Source organism: Chiloscyllium plagiosum, unplaced genomic scaffold, assembly GCF_037043375.1.
Source record: "Chiloscyllium plagiosum isolate Xiang-an unplaced genomic scaffold, Cpla_swu_hap1 HiC_scaffold_49, whole genome shotgun sequence".
Classification (NCBI taxonomy): Eukaryota; Metazoa; Chordata; class Chondrichthyes; order Orectolobiformes; family Hemiscylliidae; genus Chiloscyllium; species Chiloscyllium plagiosum.
In genome coordinates, this window is record NW_028270187.1 from 7,847,033 (window position 1) to 7,870,941 (window position 23,909).

Genomic DNA, 23,909 nt, shown 5'->3' on the forward strand with positions numbered 1-23,909 from the left:
CAGCTCCAATGCAGCTGAATTGTTTGTCACTTAGTTGCAACTGGATTCAGTTTGCACTGATTGTTACTTCACCAGTATTCATAAAAGAACATCACTATGCACTAAAACAAAACCTGATGGCTTTCTGGAGACCAACATTTTATATCATTACCCTATACAAGATACAAAAGGTCCATTGTGTTTCCTACCTGGACTCTGAAGAACAGCACACAATCCTTTCTGTTGCAGTGTGTTACACTTTCACTTGCACGTGATTCCTACAGGCACTAACAATTAAAGAACTTTGGCTGTTTCCCATTCACTACAGGAGACATGAACTGAGATACAGACTGGCAGCACAAGAGCAAACTCACTGTCATTCAGCCACTGGATGTTGAAAGGAAAAGAATAAAATTTGGCCTCAATTATTTCCAGATTAAACTGATTCTCAACATCATTTATCACAGCTGAGGATATACAGTGCCCAGCAGTGCCTGAGAAAGTCTACTATACATGTATGCACCCACAATGTAAAAATAAACACTGAAATGCAATACAATTAAACACAATTGAAAAGAGTTTATTTACAGAGTTCGTGCTACACTCAGACAAAACCACAACTGAACATAGGTGAATGAGATCCAGTAAATCTCCAATGACCCTCTCCAGAGCTTGAGGAGAGGGTCATTGGAGATGACCCTTCCTTAAATAAATTGCCCAGAACTGAACACAAATGTGATCTGACCAACCCAGGACTAGTTATTAAAAGTCAGATGTCTACAGAACTGATGTCAAATTGTCCTTTCCATATAGACACTGACAATGTGTGGATGAAATTCACATTCCCAACAATTACTGCAGAACTGATGCATAAGAGAATGTCCCAGTACAGGCACAATGGGCTGAATGGTCTGCTTCTGTGCTGTACCGTATCAGTAATTCTGATTTTGGTGAGAAAGGAGATGACATGTTGTTGTGTTGCATATTGGTATAAAAATATCATTCATATATTGACATATGCATTCACATATTGACATTGGAGAAAATGACAAATACGGATTAATATCGACATTCTCAAATCACAGCAGGGACAGACCAATAAATACACTCTCACATTCACATAGGAAACAGACAAATACAGGTCAACATGGATTGTCTCAGTTCACAGAGCAGGAGCAGACTGGTAAATACATTCACATAGGGGAAACGGACAGGTAGAATTGATATTTACATGCACATAGAAGAAACTGACACGTACACATTAGTTCTATAAATGATTCGGAGTTGGGTGTTGAGGACATAATCTCTAAATTGCAGTTGACACTAACCCAGGGAAAGGAGTGAATTGTGAGGATGATGCTGAGGGACTTCACAGTGCGATTGACAAGTTGGCCAAATGGGTAGAAATCTGGCAGATGAATTCCAATGCAGGCAAATGAAATGAAATGCCTTTTGGTAACAGAAACACACAGCAGCAATGCAGGGTCAATGGTACATCTTTGAGGGGAGCACTGGAACCTCTGAGTTCACATGTATCATTCTCTGAAGGTGGCCAGGCAAGCTGAAACCATTGTGAAGAAGGTTTATAGGATCCTTGCAGTTATAAGTAAAGGCATTGAGTATAAAACTGAGGAAGTGATGCTATACCTCTACAAATCATTGGTCAGACCACAATTGTGTTCAGTTCTATTTAAGGAAGGATCTTCAAGCTCTGGAGAGGGTCCATTGGAAAGTTACTAAAATGATAGAAGGAATGAAGGATTTTACATACAAGGAAGGATTAGTGACACCAGGCTTCTTCTCCTTGGAGCAGAGAAGACTAAGAGGAGGACCAAGTAGGGGTATTCAAAATTACGAAGAATTTTGACATGGGAAAGAAGAATATTTTCTTACCATTACTTGGTATGTTAGTAACTAGGGGGTCACAATTTCAACACTGTCAGTAAGAAAGCTAGGAGTGACATGAAGAAAAATGTCTTTACTCAGAGTTGTTCGGATTTGGATTGTGTAGCCTGGGATTGTGGTGGAGGTAGATTCCATATGAGGTATGAAAATAGAGCTGGATGTGTATTTTAAGTGAGGAAGCTGGAGGGCAATGAAGATAGGGTTGGTGAATGATCCTGCCTTGAATTATTTCCAGCTCACCACAATTTAAATAAAAGATGCACAGAGTCCATTCAACTCATTCTCTAGTCTACCAGGAAATCAAATGGATGCACAAGTTAGGAAAGGACACCATTAAATCTCAAATATCTGCCATCAACAATTAGATTGTGCTACAGCGATATAAGGTAAAAACAATGACTGCAGATGCTGGAAACCAGATTCTGGATTAGTGGTGCTGGAAGAGCACAGCAATTCAGGCAGCATCCGAGGACAGGCAAAATCGACGTTTCGGGCAAAAGCCCTTCATCAGGAATAAAGGCAGAGAGCCTGAAGCATAGAGAGATAAGCTAGAGGAGGGTGGGGGTGGGGAGAGAGTAGCATAGAGTACAATAGGTAGGTGGGGAAGGAGATGAAGGTGATAGGTCAGGGAAGAGAGGGTGGAGTGGATAGGTGGAAAAGGAGCTGGGCAGGTCGGACAAGTCCGGACAGGTCGAGTTACTGGAGGTAACTGGGGGAAGGGGAAATGAGGAAACTGTTGAAATCCACATTAATGCCCTGGGGTTGAAGTGTTCCGAGGCGGAAGATGAGGCGTTCTTCCTCCAGGCGTCTGGTGGTGAGGGAGCGGGCGGTGGAGGAGGCCCAGCACCTCCATATCCTCGGCAGAGTGGGAGGGGGAGTTGAAATGTTGAGCCACTGGGCGATTTGGTTGATTGATGCGGGTGTCTGAGATGTTCCCTAAAGCGCTCTGCTAGGAGGCGTCCAGTCTCCCCAATGTAGAGGAGACCGCATCGGGAGCAACGGATACAATAGATGATATTAGTGGATGTGCAGGTAAAACTTTGATGGATGTGGAAGGCTCCTTTAGGGCCTTGGATGGAGGTGAGGGAGGAGTGTGGGCACAGGTTTTACAGTTCCTGCGGTGGCAGGGGAAAGTGCCAGGATGGGAGGGTGGGTCGTAGGGGGGCGTGGACCTGACCAGGTAGTCACGGAGGGAACGGTCTTTGCGGAAGGCAGAAAGGGGTGGGGAGGGAAAAATATCCCTGGTGGTGGGGTCCGTTTGGAGATGGCGGAAATGTCGGCGGATGATTTGGTTTATGCGAAGGTTGGTAGGGTGGAAGGTGAGCACCAGGGGCGTTCTGTTCTTGTTGCGGTTGGAGGGGTTGGGTCTGAGGGCGGAGGTGCGGGATGTGGATGAGATGCGTTGGAGGGCATCTTTAACCACGTGGGAAGGGAAATTGCGGTCTCTAAAGAAGGAGGCCATCTGGTGTGTTCTATGGTGATACCGCTCCTCCTGGGAGCAGATACGGCAGAGGCGGAGGAATTGGGAATACGGGATGGCATTTTTGCAAGAGGTAGGGTGGGAAGAGGTGTAATCCAGGTAGCTGTGGGAATCGGTGGGTTTGTAGAAAATGTCAGTGTCAAGTCGGTCGTCACTGATGGAGATGGAGAGGTCCAGGAAAGGGAGGGAGGTGTCAGAGATGGTCCAGGTAAATTTAAGGTCAGGGTGGAATGTGTTGGTGAAGTTGATGAATTGCTCAACCTCCTCGCGGGAGCACGAGGTGGCGCCAATGCAGTCATCAATGTAGCGGAGGAAGAGGTGGGGAGTGGTGCCGGTGTAATTACGGAAGATCAACTGCTCTACGTAGCCAACAAAGAGACAGGCATAGCTGGGGCCCATACGTGTGCCCATGGCTACCCCTTTGGTCTGGAGGAAGTGGGAGGATTCAAAGGAGAAATTGTTAAGGGTGAGGACCAGTTCGGCCAAACGAATGAGAGTGTCGGTGGAGGGGTACTGTTGGGAACGTCTGGAGAGGAAAAAACGGAGGGCTTGGAGGCCCTGGTCATGGCGGATGGAGGTGTAGAGGGATTGGATATCCATGGTGAAGATGAGGCGTTGGGGGCCGGGGAAACGGAAGTCTTGGAGGAGGTGGAGGGCGTGGGTGGTGTCTCGAACGTATGTGGGGAGTTCCTGGACTAGGGGGGATAGGACAGTGTCGAGGTAGGTAGAGATGAGTTCAGTGGGGCAGGAGCATGCTGAGACAATGGGTCGGCCAGGGTGGTCAGGCTTGTGGATCTTGGGAAGGAGGTAGAATCGGGCAGTGCGGGGTTCCCGGACTATGAGGTTAGAAGCTATGGGTGGGAGATCTCCTGAGGTGATGAGGTTGTGTATGATCTGGGAGATGATGGTTTGGTGATGGGGTCATGGTCAAGGGGGCGGTAGGAAGAGGTGTCCTCGAGTTGGCGTTTGGCTTCAGCGATGTAGAGGTCAGTGCGCCAGACTACCACTGCGCCCCCTTTGTCCGCTGGCTTGATGGTGAGGTCAGGATTGGAGCAGAGGGATTGGAGGGCTGCGCGTTGTGAGGGTGAGAGGTTGGAGTGGGGTCGACAGGTTGAGGCGGTTAATGTCCCGGCGGCAGTTGGAAATGAAGAGGTCGAGGGCAGGTAATAGGCCAGCGCGGGGTGTCCAGGTGGATGTAGTGTGTTAGAGGTGGGCGAAGGGGTCCTCGGAAGGTGGGTGGGAGTCCTGATTGTGAAAGTAAGCTCGGAGGCGGAGGAAGAATTGTTCGATGTCACGGCGTGTATTAAATTCATTGATGTGTGGACGGAGGGGGACAAAGGTGAGTCCTTTGCTAAGGACTGATCGTTCGTCCTCAGTGAGGGGGAGGTCTGGGGGGATGGTGAAAACTCGGCAGGGCTGGGAGCCGGGAGCTGGTGTAGGTGTAGAGCTGGGAGTGGGGTCGGAGACAGTACCTGGAGTGGGTGTGATGGTTGGGGGAATGGGGGTAGAGTCATGAGTAGGGGTAGTGTTCCCCTCGGGGTTCTGGGGGGTGGGGATAGTGTCAGCAGAATGCAGGTGAGTGGCGCTGGTGGGGGCGGAGGTGGTGGCAGACATGGCAGTAGGGGTGGCGGAAGTCACTGAGCGTGTGGCATCGGCGATGATGTGAGGGCCGAAAGTGTACAACGATATAAAGTGACCCACTGAGAATTCTGGGAGAGACCATAATTCAGATGGTTTCTCAAAACAAGTCCATCTTTGGAACTGATATCTTGCTGAGTGAATTGAGACAAAGTCTAACCAAGTTACAGAAACATGACATTGCTATGCCTTGTCCTCCTTATTTACTGGAGGATAGATTTGCTGTTGGTCGATTTGTGAAGATTCACAGGCTTTCTTCTGTGCAGTCTCACAATGTCTGTGGACGGTTGACATAAACGTTTCCCTCTTAGTCTTGACCTGATTCCTAATCCCCTCCTGTATCTGTATGCCTCAAGGTGGCGTATGTGATGCAGGGTGGTTGCTGTTCCGCTCGGTCAGCCTGAAAACAGATCAACAAGAAAGAAGTAGGAGCAGGACCAAAATTGGTGGCATTTTGGACAGAGGAGAAGGTTTTCTAAGAGGACAATGGAAATTTGATCAACTGGGCCAGTGAGTCAGGGAATGGCAGATGAAGTTTAATTTTGATAAATGCGAGGTGTTGCATTTTGGTAAAGCAAACGAGGGCAGGACCTATACTGTTAATAGTACAAGTCTGGGGAGTGTTTCTGAACAAACAGACCTAGGGGTGCAGGAAGACAGTTCCTTAAATGTGGCATTGCAGCAAGACACTGTGGTGAAGTAAGTGTTTGGTATGCTTCCCTTCACTGGTCAAAGCATTGATGACAGGAGTTGGGGCATCATGTTGCAGCTGTACAGGATGTTGGTGAGGCCACTTTTAGAATACTGCGTGCAGTTCTGGTCAACCTGCTGTAGAAAGGATGTTGTTAAGCTAGAAAGGTTACTGAAAAGATTTACAAAGATGTTACCAAGATTGCAGGGTTTGAGTTATAAGGAGGAGCTTCATAAGCTGGGAGCTTTTCTCCCCTGCAGCGTTGGAGGCTGAGAGGTGACCTTAGGCAGGTTATAAAATCATGAAGGGCACAGAAAAGGTAAATAGGTATGGTCTTTTACCCAGGGTAGGGGTGTCCAAAACTAATGGGCATAGGTTTAAGATGAGAGAGGAAAGATTAAAACAGGACCTGAGAGGCAAATTTATCCCATAGAAGGCAGTGTGTATATGGAATGAGCAGCCAGAGGAAGTGGTAGAGGCAAGTAAAATTACACTTAAAAGACATTTGGAAAGGTTTAGAGATATGGGCCAAATGCAGATAAATGGGACTAGTTGAGTTTGGGAAACCTGGTCCGCATGGGCGAGTTGGGCTGAAGGGCCTGTTTCCGTGCTGCATGACTCTATGAAAACGGATAAGAAGAACAAACTTTGTCTGAAATACAATCAATGTGCAGGAGGAGCTGTGAATATCTGGGGTCATTATGCAGACTAGTTTCTCTTGGGCAAAGCACATCAGTGGAACAAGCCTAAAACTGACCCTGACAAATGTTATTTCTCTGTACTCTGAATAGGCCATCTATGCCAAGGTGTGAAAGTGAATACAATTCCGAAATGTCCTTGAACCAATTAACTTGCTCAGCCAGAGGCAGTGAAGAGATTACAAAGGGTTAGGAGTCAAATGCAGAGAAGACCACGTAAGGACGGCAGATTTCATTCCCTTAGCGATGATCAGGATGAACAGGTGAAGGCCATTCGGCTCCTCAAGTCTGCTCAGCTATTCAATCACATCGTGGCTAATGCCTGATTCCTCACGCTCACTTTCCTGCACTTAACACGTAACCCTCAATTCCCCGACTGAGCAGGAAACTACCTACCCCACCCTTAAACCTATTCCCTGTCCCCACACACAGCCCCCTATTGCTAGGAATTCCAAAGACACTCAACCCTGAGAGAAGAAATTCCTCCTCACCTCAGTCTTCAATTTTGAACCAGATGGTTGTTTGTTCCTGACAACAGTCATCATTAGAGTCTTAACTCCAGATCTGTTTTTGTGTCAAATCAAATTCCGAATCCACCACCTGCCACAGCAAGATTCAAAATCACATCTGCAGGGCACACCCTGGGGAGCTGAAAACATAGGATTTTGCTTCCCCATTATTTCAGAAACTCAAAGTAAATCTCTTCAAAATTGATATCAGAATAAATGGCCCCACAGCATTGAGTTAAATATTGATGTCCAAATAGTGTGCAAAGAGAACATTCAGCCGACCCAGTCTGTCCCAAGCCAGTGAAGAGGATCCCACCCAGACCCCAACCCTATTCCTCTAACCTTGCATTAACCATGGCCAATCCCCCTAACCTGTACATCATAGAATCCTACAGCATGGAAGCTGGCATTTCAGCCAATCGGGTCCATATACTGACCCTCTGAATTACATCCCACTCCGACCCACCACCCTTTCTAATCCCTGTAACCCTGCATTTACCATGGCTAATCCTCCTAGCCTGCATAACTCTCACACTATGGGCAATGTAGCATGGCCAATCCACCTAAACTGCACATCTTTGGACTGTGGGAGGAAACCGGAGAAAACCCACACAGGGAAGGGGAGAACGTGCAAACTCTTAATAGACGTGCAAACTCTTAATCTGAGGCTGGAATTGTTCCTGAGGCTGGAATTGTTCCTGAGTCCCTGGCGCTGTGAGGCAGCAATGTGTCACCCATTGATTTTACCATTGGCCATGTAGGAGTTGGTTAGCTCAGTTGATTCTATAGTTGGCTTACAATGTATAGTCACGTTTACAGCTTGTAGTTCAATTGCTGCTCTGGTTGAGATTGCTATGAATGATCATTCCCTGTGCCTTAGATGTGGTGACCCTCAGGTTAAACCATAAACAGTTGTTGCTTTTTCTCTCTCTTTCTCTCCCACACCTCTCTCTCCTTCTCTCTAATGAGACAATGGTGAACTTACATTAACCGCCTGGTAAAAACATAACTTTGCTGATTAAAAATTAACTGCTTTCTTTTTCACTGCAAAATAACTTGTGTGTTTCCTTCCTGCTGCACCATGAGAGTGACCTGTAAATGAAAGAAAAGACATTTTACCAACGGTACGTATAGAACATAGAAAAGTACAGCACAGAACAGCCCTTTTGGCCCATGATGTTGTGCCAAGATTTAATCCTAATGTAAAATATAGTAAATTAATCTACGCACCCCTCAACTCACTGCTATCCATGTGCATGTTCAGCAGTTGCTTAAATGTCCCCAATGACTCTGCTTCCACCGCCACTGCTGGCAATGCATTCCATGCATTCACAACTCTCTGCATAAAGAACCTACCTCGGACGCCTCCTTTATACCTTCCTCCTAATATCGTCAAACTATGACTTCTCGTACCACTCAATCTGCTCTGGGGAAAAGTCTCTGGCTATTGACTCTATCTATTCCTCTCATTATTCTGTACACCTCAATCAGTTCTCCTTTCTTCCTCCTTCTCTTCAGAGAGAAAAGTCCAAGCTTTTTCAACCTTTCTTCATAAGGCAAGCCCTCCAGTCCAGGCAGCATCCTGGTGAACCTTCTTTGCACCCTCTCCAAAGCCTCTATCTTTCCGATAGTAGGGTGACCAGAACTGGACACAATATTCTAAGTATGGTTTCACCAGGGACTTGTAGAGCTACAGCAAAACCTCGCGGCTCTTAAACTCGATCCCCCTGTGAATGAAAGCCAAAACACCATATGCTTTCTTAATAACCCTATCCACTTGGGTAGCAACTTTGAGGGATCTATGCACTTGCACATCCAGATCCCTCTGTTCCTCCACATTGCCAAGAATTCTGTCTTTAATCCTATATTCTGCATTCAAGTTCGACCTTCCAAAATCACTTTGCATTTATCCAGGTTGAACTCCATCTGCCATTTCTCAGCCCAGCTCTGCATCTTGTCTGTGTCGCGCTGCATCCTACAGTAGCCCTCTATTACCATCGACGACACCTCCAACCTTTGTGTCATCTGCAAATTTACTAACCCACCCCTCAACCTCCTCATCCATGTCATTTATAAAAACTACAAAGAGCAGAGCCCTGAGGGACCCCACTCAAACACTAACCTCCAGGCAGAATACGTTCCATCTACAACCACTCTCCGCCTTCTGTCAGCCAGCCAATTCTGAATCCAGATAGCCAAATCCCCCTGTATACCATACTTCCTGACTTTATGAATGAACCTACCAAGGGGAACCCTATCAAATGCCTTGCTGAAGTCCATATACACCGCATCCATTGCTCGACCATCATTGACTTGTCTTGACACCTCCTCAAAGAACTCAATAAGATTTGTGATGCATTACCTGCCCCTCACAAAGCCATACTGACTGCCTTTAATCACACTATGCTTTGCCAACTAGTCTTAAACCCTATCCCTCAATTCTTTCCACAACTTTGCTGACCACAGACGTAAGACTGACTGGTCTGTAATTGCCATCGATTTCCCTATTACCCTTCTTGAAAAGAGAAACAACATTTGCCTCCTTCCAATCCTCTGGTACGACTCCCATGGAGACTGAGGAGGCACATATCCTCTCCAGCAGCTTAGCAACCCCCTTTCACGCTTCCCGGAGCAGCCTAGGGTAAATCTGGTCTGGCCCTGGGGACTTATCAATCTTAATGTTTTCCAAAGTTTCCAGCATATCAACTTCATCAATCTTGATCGGGTCAAGACTGTGTCACAGCTCCTAAGTTTTCATTTGAGGAACAAACTTGTGCATCACTCGCAACAACTGCTCCTTAACTAATCTCCATATGTCTGCTGTGCCACTTCTGTGGAACAATTGCTCCCAGTCTGTACTTCCCAACTCCTGTCTGATAGCGCCATAATTTCCTTGTCCCCAATTAAATATCTTCTCTCGGTAACTACTCCTTTCACTTTCCAAGGCTATGCTAAATGTGAAGCAGTTGTGTTCACTTTCACCAAAGTGCTCTCCCACCACAAGATCTGACACCGAGCACCAAACCCTAAATGGCTGCTTCCCTTGTCGTCCTGTCCACATACTGAGTAAGGAAACCCTCCTGAACACACCTGACACAAATGGCTCCATCCCAACCATCTGCACTTAGGAGGTTCCAGTCGATATTGGGAAAGTTAAAATCACCCATAACAACAACCCTGCTACTTTTGCATTTTTCCAGAATCTGCCTGCCTATCAGACCTTCAATCTCTCTACTGCTATTAGATGGTCTGTAGAAAACCCCCAATGTTGTGGCTGTACCCTTGCTGTTCTTAATTTCCTCCCATACTGACTCAGTAGACAAACGTTCCTCAACAACCTTCATTTCTGTAGCTGTGATGCCTCTCTGATTAGCAATGCTACACCCCCTCCTCTTTTTCCACCCTCCCTGTTCTTTTTAAACGTTCTAAATCCTGGAACATCAAGCAACCATTCCTGTCCCTGTGAAATCCACATCTCCGTTATGGCCACAACATCGTAGCCCCCAAGTACTGATCCATGCTCTAAGTTTGTCACTCTTATTTCAGACACTCCTAGCATTAAAGCAAACACACTTTAACCGATCCCTATGTTTCATCGCGTGAGAAACCTTCCTGATAGATTCAATATATCCTGTCACTGTCCAGTCTGAGACCGACCCCCCTCTCAGACATGTGGCTCTGATTCCCACCCCCCTGTCAAACTAGTTTAAACCCTCCCGAATCATATGAGCAAATCTCCCACCCAGGACATTTGTGCCCCTCCAGTTCAGGTGCAACCCGTCCTTCATGTACAGGTCCCACCTTCCCCAGAAGATATCCCAATGGTCTAGGCATCTGAAGCCCTCCCTCCTACATCAGCCTTGCAGCTATGTGTTAAGCTGCATTCGCTGACTGTTCCTCATCTCACTATGTCGTGGAATCTAAATGAATTGTGAGAGGATGCAAAGGGAAATTTACCAGCATATTGCCTTGGGGGCTGGAGAGTTTCAGTGATTGAGAGAGGTTGGACAGACTGCGGTTGTTGTCCTTACAGCAGAGTGGATTGATAGAGAGGGATGTATAAAATGATGAGGGAAGAAGACAGGGGAGGCAGGAAGAAACTTTCTCCCCTTGACGGAGGTGGGGGGAGGGGTATAGATTGAAGTTAAGGGCCAGGAGATTGAGAGGATGTGAGGAAAATCTTGTTCACACAGAGGGTGGTGGCAAATCTAGAACTCACTACCTGTAAGGGTCGGAGAGACAGAAACCGCCATCACACTGATTTAGACATGATGCTAAGGCTAGTTGTTTCTGACCAGCACAGACACGATGGGCTTTTTTCTGGGCAGCAGATCTCTCGGAAACTATGACTGACTGACTTTGAGATGTGTATTTTACATCCAAGTTACCATCTTACGTGATTTTGTACATTTCATATTCAGAGATGAGGGGTTTGTCTTCAAAAGACAGATTGAGCAGTTAAGGCCAAAATGCTCTGGAGTTTAGAGGAATATGGGGAGATCCACCTGAGGGAAATAGGGTGGTAAAGGGGGTGGGATTGACAAAGAAGACAGAGAGAGAATGTTTCCTCACATGTGACAATTTAGAACGAGAGAGTCATTGTTTCAGGAGAAGGGGGTGGGGCAGATTGAAAAGAGAGATGTTGAGAAATAGCTTCTCTCCAAGGCAGAGGGGGTGGGCATATCTGGGAATTTATCCCCCAGTGTGTGGGGAGCATGTCGGGACACTGAATAAATTGAACGATGGGATAGACAGATTGTCAATCAGTGAGGGATTAAAGTGAGCAGGGGCAGGAAATTGGAGTTGAGGCTGGGATGAGATGAGTCACACCATAAGGAACGAGTGAAGCTGGCTCCCGAAGGCTCCTAGCCCACATGTTTATTTGGGCGTTCAGCTGCCTGCACATTTTTTAGTGTGGGTGCCTCAAAGCACATGCTCAGAAAGCTCTGAATCTGAGGGCCTAAATTGTGTGTTGCATCACAGGCCGTTAGTCACTTAGTAGCCAAGATAGAGCAGCCATTCGGCCCATCAAGTCTGCTCCACCATTCTGTCATGGCGGATATGTTTGTTAACCCCATTCTCCTGCCTTCTCTCTGTAAAGATCAATCCTCCTACTGATCAAGAACCTATCTATCTCTGTCTTAAAGACATAATGACAGCCGTCTACAGTAATGAGTTCCACAGATTCCCCACTGTCTGGCTGAAGAAATTCCTGACAATCTCAGTTCTAAAGGGAGTTCCCTTCACTCTGAGGCTGTGCCTTCGGGTCTTAGTCTCTCCTACTCGTGGAAACATCTTCTCCATGTCCACTCTATCCGGGCCTCTCAGTATTCTCCAAGTTTCAACCAGGTTCTCCCTCATCCTTCTAAACTCCATCGAGTGCAGAATGAGAGATCTCAACTCTCCTCATATGATAAGTTCTTCATCCCTGGGAGTTTTTTTGTAAACCCCCACTGGACTCCCTCCAAGTTCAGCACATCCTTCCTTAGATAGGGTGGCCAAAACGGCTCACAATCTTCCAAACGTGGTCTGACCAGAGTCTTAGCTGAAAATGTGTTGCTGGAAAAGCGCAGCAGGTCAGGCAGCATCCAAGGAACCGGAGAATCGACGTTTCGGGCACGTCGATTCTCCTGTTCCTTGGATGCTGCCTGACCTGCTGCGCTTTTCCAGCAACACATTTTCAGCTCTGATCTCCAGCATTGCAGCCCTCACTTTCTCTCTCTGACCAGAGTCTTATACAGCCTCAGCAGTACATTCTTCCTCTTGTATTCTATGCTTCCCAAAATGAATGCTGACATTACATTTGCCTTCCTAACTGCCAACTGAAACTGTCTGTTAAACTGAAGAGAATCCTGAACTCAGACTCCCAAGTCCCTTTGTGCTTCAGATTTCCGAAACGTTTCTCCATTTAGAAAACAGTCTCTGTTCTTCCTACTAAAGTACATAACTTCCCATTTTCCCACATTGTATTCCATCAGCCATTTCATTGCCAACTCACCCAACCTGTCCACTTCCTTCTGTAGCCTTCCCGCTTCCTCTATACTACCTGTCCTTCCATCTATCTTTGTGTCATCAAAGAAACACTCAGGACAATGAAATGGCAATGCTCCTCATGTGAACGATGCTAGACCTAAAGTGAATGGCCCCTTTCCCCAAAGACCAAGGCCAGAAGGCGCCACTCTCAGACATTAAGCTGTCGTACTGGGGCAATCAATCAACAGATTAATGTCCCAGGGCCTAAAATTTAGGCATCCCCTCAAAACAAGATGTCAGATAAAGCAATTAGCCATCAATGTAACGTTTCCTCTTCCATTTCACATTGCTCTGTTGGTAATTTAGTTGACATAGATGGAAAATGACTATGACTTAGATGATTGCAAATACTATCGATTATTAATAAATTCAAATGATGTAAAAATATTTGTGGACCTTCACTCAATGCCATGAGCAAGAGAAACACCAGTGATGTTTAAAAGTGGCTGGGTTTTTCAGGGTTAAGATAAACTGGAGAAAATCTCCACTTTCACTGAACCAGAAATGTTATAAAAGTATATATATTGTATTCTGTACAAGCGTTTCTTGGTTTGGAGATGATGCAAACTGAGTACACCAAACTGCTGTCTATTTCGGAGTCATCTACAATCAAGAAACAATAAGCAAAGTGAACCAAAAGGTTGGAGATCAGAATGTTAAACCAACAGCAAACGATATCTCAAAATTAAATACGGAATGATAATTAAGGTCTCTGCCCCAATCCAGCAGGAATACAAACCTAAGCTCTTGGCTATAGATCAACCTTTTCAAAGCAGTTCATAAACCAGGTGACTCAATAACATCAAATGGGTATTTTGCATCAACATTCACTACAAAGTTGGCACCTCTCCTCCCAGAACAAGCCCAGAACAAGGAAGGTGGAGGCCCTGGGGTAAATTACATTTTTTTTTATTACTCACTCATGGCACATGGGCATCACCCACTGAACCCAGCGTTTATTGCCCAACTCATCCCTAGTTGTTCCCTTGAGAAGGTAGAGATGAGCTGCTTTCTTAAACTGCTGCAGTCCATGTGCTGTAGATAGACACACATTGGATGGAAAGTTGTCTTCAACAGTAAACAGTCAGTCCCCAGGTGGCAAACAATCTGTCCCTGCTGAGTTTTTCGAACAATTTCTGTGTTTCTTTTTATTTCTGACACTCAGTGCCTGAAGAAAGCTAATGAAATGCTGGCCTTTATATCGAGAGGACTAGAGTACAAGGATGCAGAAGGATGCTGCAGTTATACAAAACCCTGGTTAGACCCCACTTGGAGCAGATCTGGGCACCACACCTGAGGAAAGATAGATTGGCCTGCAAGGGGGTACAGCATGAGTTTACAAGAATGATACCTGGGCTTCAGGGGTTAAGTTATGTGGAGAGATTACACAAATTAAGCCTGTTCTGTCCAGAATTTACACGGTTCAGGGATGATCTGATTGAAGATATTAACAGGAAAAGACAGGGTGGATAAATTGAAAGTATTTCCACTGTTTGGGGATCCTAGAAATAGCCGGACAATTAGGACCAGACTGTTCAGGAGAGATGTTCGGAAGTATTACTACACACACAGGTTGGGGGAGGTTTGGAACTCTCTTCCACAAACAACAGGCATTGTTTTTTATCAGTTGTTAGTTTTAAATCTGAGAGATAAGTTTTTTGTTCAGCAAAGTTTTTAAGGGGATAAGTGCCAAAGGTCGGTCTCTGGAGTCAGGTCACAGATAAGCCATTGAATGGTGGAACAGGCTCAAGGGCCTCTTCCTGCTCCTTTACACAAATATTCCACATTAATAAATTTTGGAAGCCCCTGCAGTTACAAAATGGCATTCCCACACACCAGAGCAATTACTGATTTCAAATAGAAACTGAACATCCAAATATTTTATTTACACACATTCCAGATCCCCAAATCACTCTCAAAACCTCTTATCCTTCACTTTAAAGTGATATCCCCCTCGTTACTGACCCTTTGACTAAGGGAAACAGCTGCTTCCTGTCCTCCCTGAGCATGTCCCTCATAATGGAGTCATAGAGTCACACAGCAAGGAATCAGACCCTTCGGACCAACTCGTCCATGCTGTCCATAATCTCAAACTAAACTAGTCCAACTTGTTTGCACTTGGCCCTTATCTCTCCAACCTTTCCTATTCTTGTACTAATCTAAATGTCTTTTAAACATTGTAACTGACCCCGTATCCGCCACTTTCTCTGAAAGTTCAATCCACACATGAGCCACTCTCCGTCAAAAAACTGTTACCCGTCATGTCATTTCAAAAATGTTTCTCTTCTCAACTGAAAAATATGTTCCCTGGTCTTGAAGTCACCTGCCATTCACCTCATCTATGCCCATCAAGATTTTAGAAACTTCTACTCTCCAGTGAAAATAGTCCCAGTCCATCCAGCCTCTCATTATAACTCAAAATCTCCATTCCCAACAACATTCTGGTATATCTTTTCTGAACCCTCTCCAGCTTAATAACGTCCTTCCTCTAACAGGGCAACCAGAACTGGACTCCAGAATCTGGTTTCCAGCATCTGCAGTCATTGTTTTTACCTGGATACAATACACCAGGAGAAAGTGAGGTCTGCAGATGCTGGAGATCAGAGATGGAAATGTGTTGCTGAAAAAGCGCAGCAGGTCAGGCAGCATCTTTATCTAGGATGAACTGTTCAACCTCCTCGTGGGAGCACGAGGCGGCGCCGATACCAGTCATCGATGTAGCGGAGAAAAAGGTGGGGGGTGGGGCCAGTGTAGTTGCGGAAGATGGATTGTTCCACATATCCTACGAAGAGGCAGGCATAGCTGGGGCCCATGCGGGTGCCCATGGCTACTCCTTTCGTTTGGAGGAAGTGGGAGGATTGGAAAGAGAAGTTGTTCAGGGTGAGGACCAGTTCAGTCAGTCGAAGGAGGGTGTCTGTGGAAGGGTACTGGTCGGTACGGCGGGAAGATGCTGCCTGACCTGCTGCGCTTTTCCAGCAACACATTTCCATCTCTGATCTCTAGCATCTGCAGACCTCACTTTCTCCTCAAAGATTTCAACTTACTGCGAATCCTCTTACAAGGATGCCTTCCTTGAAGAAGCTCTCTTTCTCCCTCTACAAAGGTTTCAGCGAGTCCCTCTCTCACTGCAACCCCCAGGTCATCTCCTCTGCACAGAAGCTCTTCAGCCACATTCTCAAACAGACTCGCTACCACAGCCACATCTCCTTCCTCAGCACCTGCCTACGGAACCGACTGATCCCGCACGGACTCCGGACTACGTCCCGACCAACAAAACTTGGACCCAACCAGGACAACCAGTACCTACAACAAATCCGAAGCCTCCAGCAACAGACGTCCCTCCGGATCCTCCGCTCCACGCTTGCAGCCATGCGCCGCTATCTACATTCCCTGCAACTCGACCTACCCCAGCTCAGGACAACACTCTCACAGACCTGTAAAGGACCTCTACTGTTCTTCATCCACAGAAGGATCCATAAACTAAACAAACAGTTCTTCCTAGCCATATCGGAAATTAAAGACAGTAAGTACCAAAAACTTTCATGTACTTACCCCCACACTCCGGATTCCTCAACTGTTCCAGAATCTTCCATCGGCCTCCGAAATCAGTCTGGCGCCATTACGCACGCGGCCGCTACATCGCCCGCTGCAATACCTGCCGCCGCCGCCGACGATGACGTCACCTCCGCCCCCACCGACCTCGCAGCCTCCGCGATCGCCGCCCAGACAACTGCCTCCGCGATCGCCATGAAGACAATCGCCGGCAGATTCGCGACCTCCGCGGCTATGGGGAATAACTCTGTCTCTGCGGTCGCCGCAGCCACTTCCGCCCCCACTGACGTCACTAACGTCGCATGTGTCTCCGCCCCCACGCCGATCTCCACGCCTAACCCCGCCCCCCCGGCGAGTTCCGTCACCTCGCCTAACCCCGCCCCTTCGCCGATCTCCGACTACATGCCTAACCCCGCCCCCACGCCCAACTCCGTCACCACGTCTAACCCCGCCCCTTCGCCTATCGCCATCACCACGCCCGACCCCGCCCCCACGCCGATCTCCGTCCCCGCCCCCAGACCTAACCCCGCCCCCACACTCAGCTCCATTCCCACACCTGGTCCTAGCTCCCAGCCCTGCCGTGTTTTCACCATCCATCCAGACCTCCCCCTCTCTGAGGATGAAAGATCAGTCCTCAGCAGAGGCCTCACCTTCATTCCCCTACGCTCCCGGATTGATGAATTCAACACGCGGCGTGACATCGAACGCCGCCTTCGCCTCCGCGCCTACTTCTTTAACCAAGACTCCCGCCCACCCTCTGACGACCCCTTCTCCCGCCTCCAACACACCCCATCCACCTGGACACCCCGTGCTGGCCTCCTACCTGCCCTCGACCTCTGCATAGCCAACTGCCGCCGCGATATTAACCGCCACCTGAACTCCCCCACCCCTCTCACCCACTCCAACCTCTCACCCTCGGAACGCGCAGCCCTCCACTCACTCCGTTGCAACCCCAACCTCACTATCAAACCAGCAGACAAGGGAGGCGCGGTAGTAGTTTGGCGCACCGACCTCTACACCGCTGAGGCCAAACGCCAGCTCGCAGATACCTCCTCCTACTGCCCCCTTGACCATGACCCCACCCCCCACCACCAAACCATCATCTCCCAGACCGTCCATAACCTCATCACCTCGGGGGATCTCCCATCCACCGCCTCCAACCTCATAGTACCACAACCCCCCACCTCCCGCTTCTATCTCCTGCCCAAAATCCACAAACCTGACTGCCCCGGCCGACCCATTGTCTCCGCCTGCTCCTGCCCCACCGAACTCATCTCCGCATACCTTGACACCGTCCTGTCCCCCTTAGTCCAAGAACTCCCCACCTACGTTCGGGACACCACCCATGCCCTCCACCTGCTCCATGATTTTCGCTTCCCCGGTCCCCAACGCCTTATTTTCACCGTGGACATCCAGTCCCTGTACACCTCCATCCCCATCACGAAGGACTCAAAGCCCTCCGCTTCTTTCTTTCCCGCCGTACCGACCAGTACCCTTCCACAGACACCCTCCTTCGACTGACTGAACTGGTCCTCACCCTGAACAACTTCTCTTTCCAATCCTCCCACTTCCTCCAAACGAAAGGAGTAGCAATGGGCACCCGCATGGGCCCCAGCTATGCCTGCCTCTTCGTAGGATATGTGGAACAATCCATCTTCCACAACTACACTGGCCCCACTCCCCACCTTTTCCTCCTCTACATCGATGACTGTATCGGCGTCGCCTCGTGCTCCCACGAGGAGGTTGAACAGTTCATCCTAGATAAAGATGCTGCCTGACCTGCTGCGCTTTTCCAGCAACACATTTCCATCTACAATACACCAGAACAGGCTTCACCAGTTTCCTGTACAACCACAACAGGGTGTCCGAACTCCAACACTCAATGGGCGGACCAATGAAGGCAAGTGTTCTAAACACCTTCTCAAATACCCTATTTACCTGTGACACAAACTCCAAAGAATTATGGACCTGAGCCCGTCAGGCACTCTGCTCGACAACACTACCAACCTTACACACCTCTGTCATGTCCCCCTCCCCCATCAACCTTCTCTGTTGTGAAGGAAACAACCCAAACTTCCCTCCAACACTTCCGGGAAGAGATTTTTTTTTGCGGATCTTCCCAATCAGATAAATACCAGCATGAACGCTGACCAATATATGACGGTGTAGGATCAGCAGCTCACAGAAACATACTCACCGTTCAATCGGCTTGACCCAATCTGTGTATTCGAAATTTCTTGCACGTCTGTCCTCACTTGCGTCCTCAGCTTGATCTTCCATCGCCTCCCCTGGAATGAAATATTTCCAGATCATTCCCAACCAAGTTCCAAACCTGCTCACGACAATACTTTACGACTGTTTGCGTAAAAAAAACCCTGGCAATGAGGTCACTGAGCCAAGGGCCCAAGGAATGACCTCCTGGAATTGTCCGGAATGTGATTCAGAACTTGTACCTTCATTGAATCATAAACTTTTACTGTACAGAAGGAGGCAACTCGTGTCTGTACCAGCTCCTGAAAGAGCTACCCAGCTAGTCCCACCCTCCAGCCCTATCTCCGTAACCCTCTACCATCATCCCTTTCAAATTTATATCCAGCTCGCTTTTTGAACCTCCTATTATATCCACCTCCACCACTCTCCCAAGCAGCACATTCCAAACCCAACAACTCAAATAAGTTGCCCCTTATCTCACTCTCTCACTGACAATCTTGAAATTCTGATCAGCCAGTTACTGATAAACCAATGAGTGGGTAACAACAACTTGCTTTTCCGTCAGAATTGTTCAAACTTTCAACAACTCAATAAGGTCAACATTTCATCTTCTCTGCTTGAAAGAGAATAAGCTCAATCTCTTGAACCTTTCCCGGAATCTAAAATCCCTCATCGTTGTGATCATCCTTGTAAATCTCCTTCACACTGTATCCAGGGTTTGAACAGCCTTCCTTAAGTAAGGTGTCCAGAACAGAACAAAACCAGCCTGGGTAATAGAAGGCCAACTCCCTTTGTCAAATGTATTTCTAAATTCAGCTTCTGTTGCCTGTGAAGGTAAGGTGTTACACACATACAAAGAAATACCCAATAGATCAAAAGCTTTTCTCCAATATGATCTAGTATTCTCCATTCAGTACTTGTGCTGTCACTGGAATTAATTTCTTTTCTGCCCTCTGCTTTGTGTTGGGTGTTAGGTTAGCTCAGTTGGCTGGATGGCTGGTTTTAAATGTGGAGCAACATCGACATCGTGGGTTTGAATCTCTCAATGAGGTTACCATGAAGGACTCCTCCACTCCTCCCCTTATGAGAGGTATGGTAACCCTCAGGTTGAACCACCACTTACCAGTTATCACTCTTTTCCCTCTCTCTCTGACACTCCAGCTGAGGTCCACCAGTGTCTTTTACAACTTCAACATCACCTCCTTGTTCTCGAACTCTATGTCCCTATTAATAAAGCTGAGGTTGCTGTGTTTTTTTATTCACTGCTCTCCCCCCTGTTGTGCCGCCTTCACTGATTAACTTCCTCTGCTCTTGCACCCCGTTTAGAATTTTATCCCCTACTTTGTATTGTCTTTTTGTTTCTTTCAACCAACAACCTTCACTTAATTTGTGTTGAATCACTTTTGTCTTTATTTTCCAATCTTCATGAATTAAAACCTATTTTGTTAAATCAGACTTAAGTTTCTCCCTCCTAGTAGTTTTGCTACTAACTAATAATATAACTCCACAAGAACATGCAGGCTAGGATCTGGTTGAGTCCATTTGGTTCACCAGGAACCTGCTCCGCTATTCCATACGATTGCAGCTGATCCCATCTCAGCCTCAACCCCACTTTCCTGCAAACGCTCCCTTTGATCCATCATTGATTAAAAATCTGTCTGTCTCCTCCTCCAATTTACACATTGTCCTGAGTGGTGGGGGTTGGGAGGAGTGATCCCACAGATTTATAACCCTCTCTCCATTTGAGAGAATTCATTCCCCCTGTTTTCAGTCTGCCCAGCCCCATATCCTCAAATGATAACCTATTGCTCTAGATTCTCCCACATGAGCAAATATCCTCTCTCCAACTCCTTTATCAATACCCCCTTTAGCATCTTCTCATAAGACTAAACTTTCATCTGGGCAATCAATTCGGTGATCTCCTTTGAACTTCCTCCAATTCAACTACATCCCTCAAGTAAAGAGACTAAAATTGTGTGCAGCATTCCGGATGTGGAAACCCCAATTCCTTGTCCAGGTGCAGTAACAATTACCTACTTCCATACTCCATTCCTTTCGCAATAAATGTCTTCCTTTTGACCTGCTGTAGCCTTTGCACTGATATTTTTGAACTTTCTCTCCTATTCAGATGATATCTTCCCTTTTTTAATTCTTCTAACTGCAATGGATAACCTCACCGTTAATGGGACTGACCAACGCCCAGTTCACTGTCTAACGGAAATTGTGTGTCGTCACTTTAGATTTGCAAACTAGTCAGACACAACAGTTCATTTGCTCTAATTTGTCCAACAAATGTAAAATTGCTGGCTTTGCACCTCAGAGTGATTTTTCAGCCCATTCATATAGTGTTTGAATGCTGTTTGAAGTTACTAACCACCTCACTAATTTACTTGTGCCTACGGGAACTGGTGGAAGAATCAGCTGGGGAAAATAAGAGAGAAAGAACATGGGAAATTTTTACTGCAAAAAATCAGCTTCTGCTGCTCGCAAATGAATCTGGATTATTTGACTGATGCGCAAGCAACAATTATTCCAATTTTTAACCTTTAATTTATATCTGTGCTGACTATTCCTCTGAACACAGCACATTACTTTGTATGTCTCCCCAAGTAATTTCATCTGCCACTTGTTCAGCCTGTCCACACCCTCACAAAGCACTTTCCCAAATAGTGCTTTATTTATTTTTTAATTCACTGGTGGGATGTGAAAATCACTGCGGGCCAAGAATTTATTATCCATCCCTCGTTGGCCCCTTGAGAAGGAGGTAGTGAGCTGCCTTCTTGAACCACAGCAGTTCCTGTGCCGTAGGTAGACCCACGATATCATTAGAGAGGGAACTACAGGATTTTGACCCAGCGACACTAAATGTATGGCTGATATATTTCCAAGTTGGGATGGTGAGTGGCATAGAGGGAAATTTGCAGGAGGTGGTATTCTCATGTATCTGCTGTGCTTGTCCTTCTAGATGGACATGGTTGTGGGTTTGGAAGGTGCTGCCTGAGGATTTTTGGTGAATTTCTGCAGGGCATGTCGTAGCTGCTACTCAGGACAGGTGGTGGTTGTAGTGCTAATCAAGCAGGGGCTTCATTGTCCCTGGACTGTGTTCGGCTTCTCAAGTGTGGTCTACAATGTGCACTGCAGACATGACTGACTGACTGTGTGTGTGCCCATGTGAAACTGTGTGTGTGCCCATGTGAAACTATGTGTAAGTGTCAATGAGAATATGTCTCTCTCTCTCACACACAGACATGTACGCTTTCATACTCTCACTCAAACGCACTCACACACATACTCTCTCATACACACACCCTCGTACACAATGTGAGCAATATCAGTTTGAAACCTACATCGAGTGCAGACTGGAGAATGATCGTCGGGGTTACCTGCTGGAGTGTCTCACTCATCTTGTTTCCAATTGTGGAGTTTAATGGGAAGCAATGTGAGGAGAGAAAGGATCAGAAACAGTGGAACAATGAGTACTGCCATCTCAGTGCTGTGTGCCTGTGCTGGATTCAGAGAGGGATTTCCTGTCAATAACATAATCTCTTCAGGAAATACCAACCCCAGTGTTTCCTGTTCCCTGTCGCCCTGCCAACACTCGTGTCTGTAAAATCCCCCCCAAACCCTCACCATTGCAGTAACATCATTGTTTCTGTGCCGCCTCGCTCATTAACAATATCCCACCAATCCAACCCAAACTATTCGACGCTAAACTCAAAAGATCACTCTGCACCCATTCTCTCTCAATTGTCGACTAGAAATTACTGTCTCTCATTTTCACGGCTTTGATATATCGAGGCAAAACTTCCCTTGTCCTCCACCTGTCAGCGGCAACTGGGCCATTCACAGAGAAACATCAAAAATACCATTGGTGGAGGTCATTCGGCCGTTCCAAACCGCTCCGCCCACATAAAGGGATCATGGCTGATCACCCAACACAGTCATCTGTATCCCTGCACTCTCCCTTTAACCCCAAAGAACTCAGTCCAACTCCTTCCGGAACAACATTCAGAATTGTGGCCCTGACTACTTTCTGTGACAGAGAATTCTACAGGCACCCCACTCTCTGCAGGAAGACATTTCTCCCATCTCAGTCCCACTCCATTTCCTTTTGACTGTGTCCCCCCTGGCTCTGGACTCTCCGCCCGGTCACCGGGAACACCCTCCTCGTGTTTACTCTGTCTTGTCCTCGTTCAAATTTATATGTTTCTATGAGATCCCCCCTTAATTCTTCTAAACTCCAGTGAATATAATCCTAACCATTCCAGTCTCTCTCTATCTGTCAGTCCTGCCATCCGAGGAATCATTCTGGGAAACCTTTGCTGCACTCCCTCCATAAGGCACAATATTGTTCCTCAAATAAGGAAACCCCAAACTGCGCGCAGTTCTCCAGGGTGTGGTCTCACCCTGTCCAATTGTAATGAGACCTCCCTGCACTTGGACTTGAATCCTCTCGCTATGAAGGCCTTCCTTATCTGACAAAGGATATTACTCTCACTCTCCCTTACCCCCACAGACGCTGCCGACCTGCTGAGTTTCTGAAGTAATTTTTTAGAGTGTTCATGCCAAGACTTCAGCTGGACCCCATTGAAGAACGAGCATAGATCAAAGATGAAGAATGAATTACCTGGCTCTGTGAGGTTGATGGAATTCCTGGTCACATTAAATATTGTTCCAATCCCTGTTGATTGCAATGCTCTGGCATCCATCTTGCTGCTGGGACTGGAAGGATTCAATGGCCAGCTCTCTCCTGTCTGAGCTAAAGTTGTGATTCCTGCTGGCATTGCTTAAGGCTTACCTTTGAAAGTACCATTGAAAGTACGGTCCTGTACCTCAACACAATACACACTCTCAAACAAGACAATTCCCAAGCACAGCCTCCATTTTATTGACTCTGGGGGTGAGGAAAACGCCAGCAACAGGAACTCGAACAAAACAAGATAAAGAGGAAATAAAAGATTGGATACTGAAATTGTCTTTCTTTTCGCAGATATTATCTTCTATGACAGGATAATAACTGACAGAAAGGAGAAATAAAACAAATGAGATTTCACATCATTGCAAAGTTTCCATCTGTTGTAAAATCTACACTTCGACAGATTTGTGTAACTATGGATGGTCAAATGGTACATCATTCAACCATTGCCCTCTTGATGTTCAATAGTATTACCGTCACAGACCCCACCACCCCCCTCACAGTTTCAACATCCCGG

The 23,909-nt window shown here is 46.8% G+C and overlaps 1 protein-coding gene and 1 pseudogene across 1 annotated transcript; both read right to left on the bottom strand.

The window, feature by feature from the left end:
• Positions 1-23,909, bottom strand: part of LOC148135461 (Fc receptor-like protein 4) — a 451,279-nt pseudogene that overhangs the window by 145,763 nt on the left and 281,607 nt on the right.
• Positions 544-16,744, bottom strand: LOC122544665 (uncharacterized). The gene is made up of 3 exons (XM_087984612.1): positions 16,486-16,744; positions 7,886-7,992; positions 544-5,402 (listed from the first exon to the last, which is right to left on the bottom strand). The coding sequence occupies exon 3, from the start codon at positions 3,962-3,964 to the stop codon at positions 2,834-2,836; it is 1,131 nt and encodes a 376-aa protein (XP_087840738.1). The 5' UTR covers positions 3,965-5,402; positions 7,886-7,992; positions 16,486-16,744; the 3' UTR covers positions 544-2,833.

Excerpts from the sequence above, each read along its gene's own strand:
- LOC122544665 (XM_087984612.1), bottom strand. The coding sequence starts at position 3,964 with ATGGATATCCAATCCCTCTACACCTCCATCCGCCATGACCAGGGCCTC.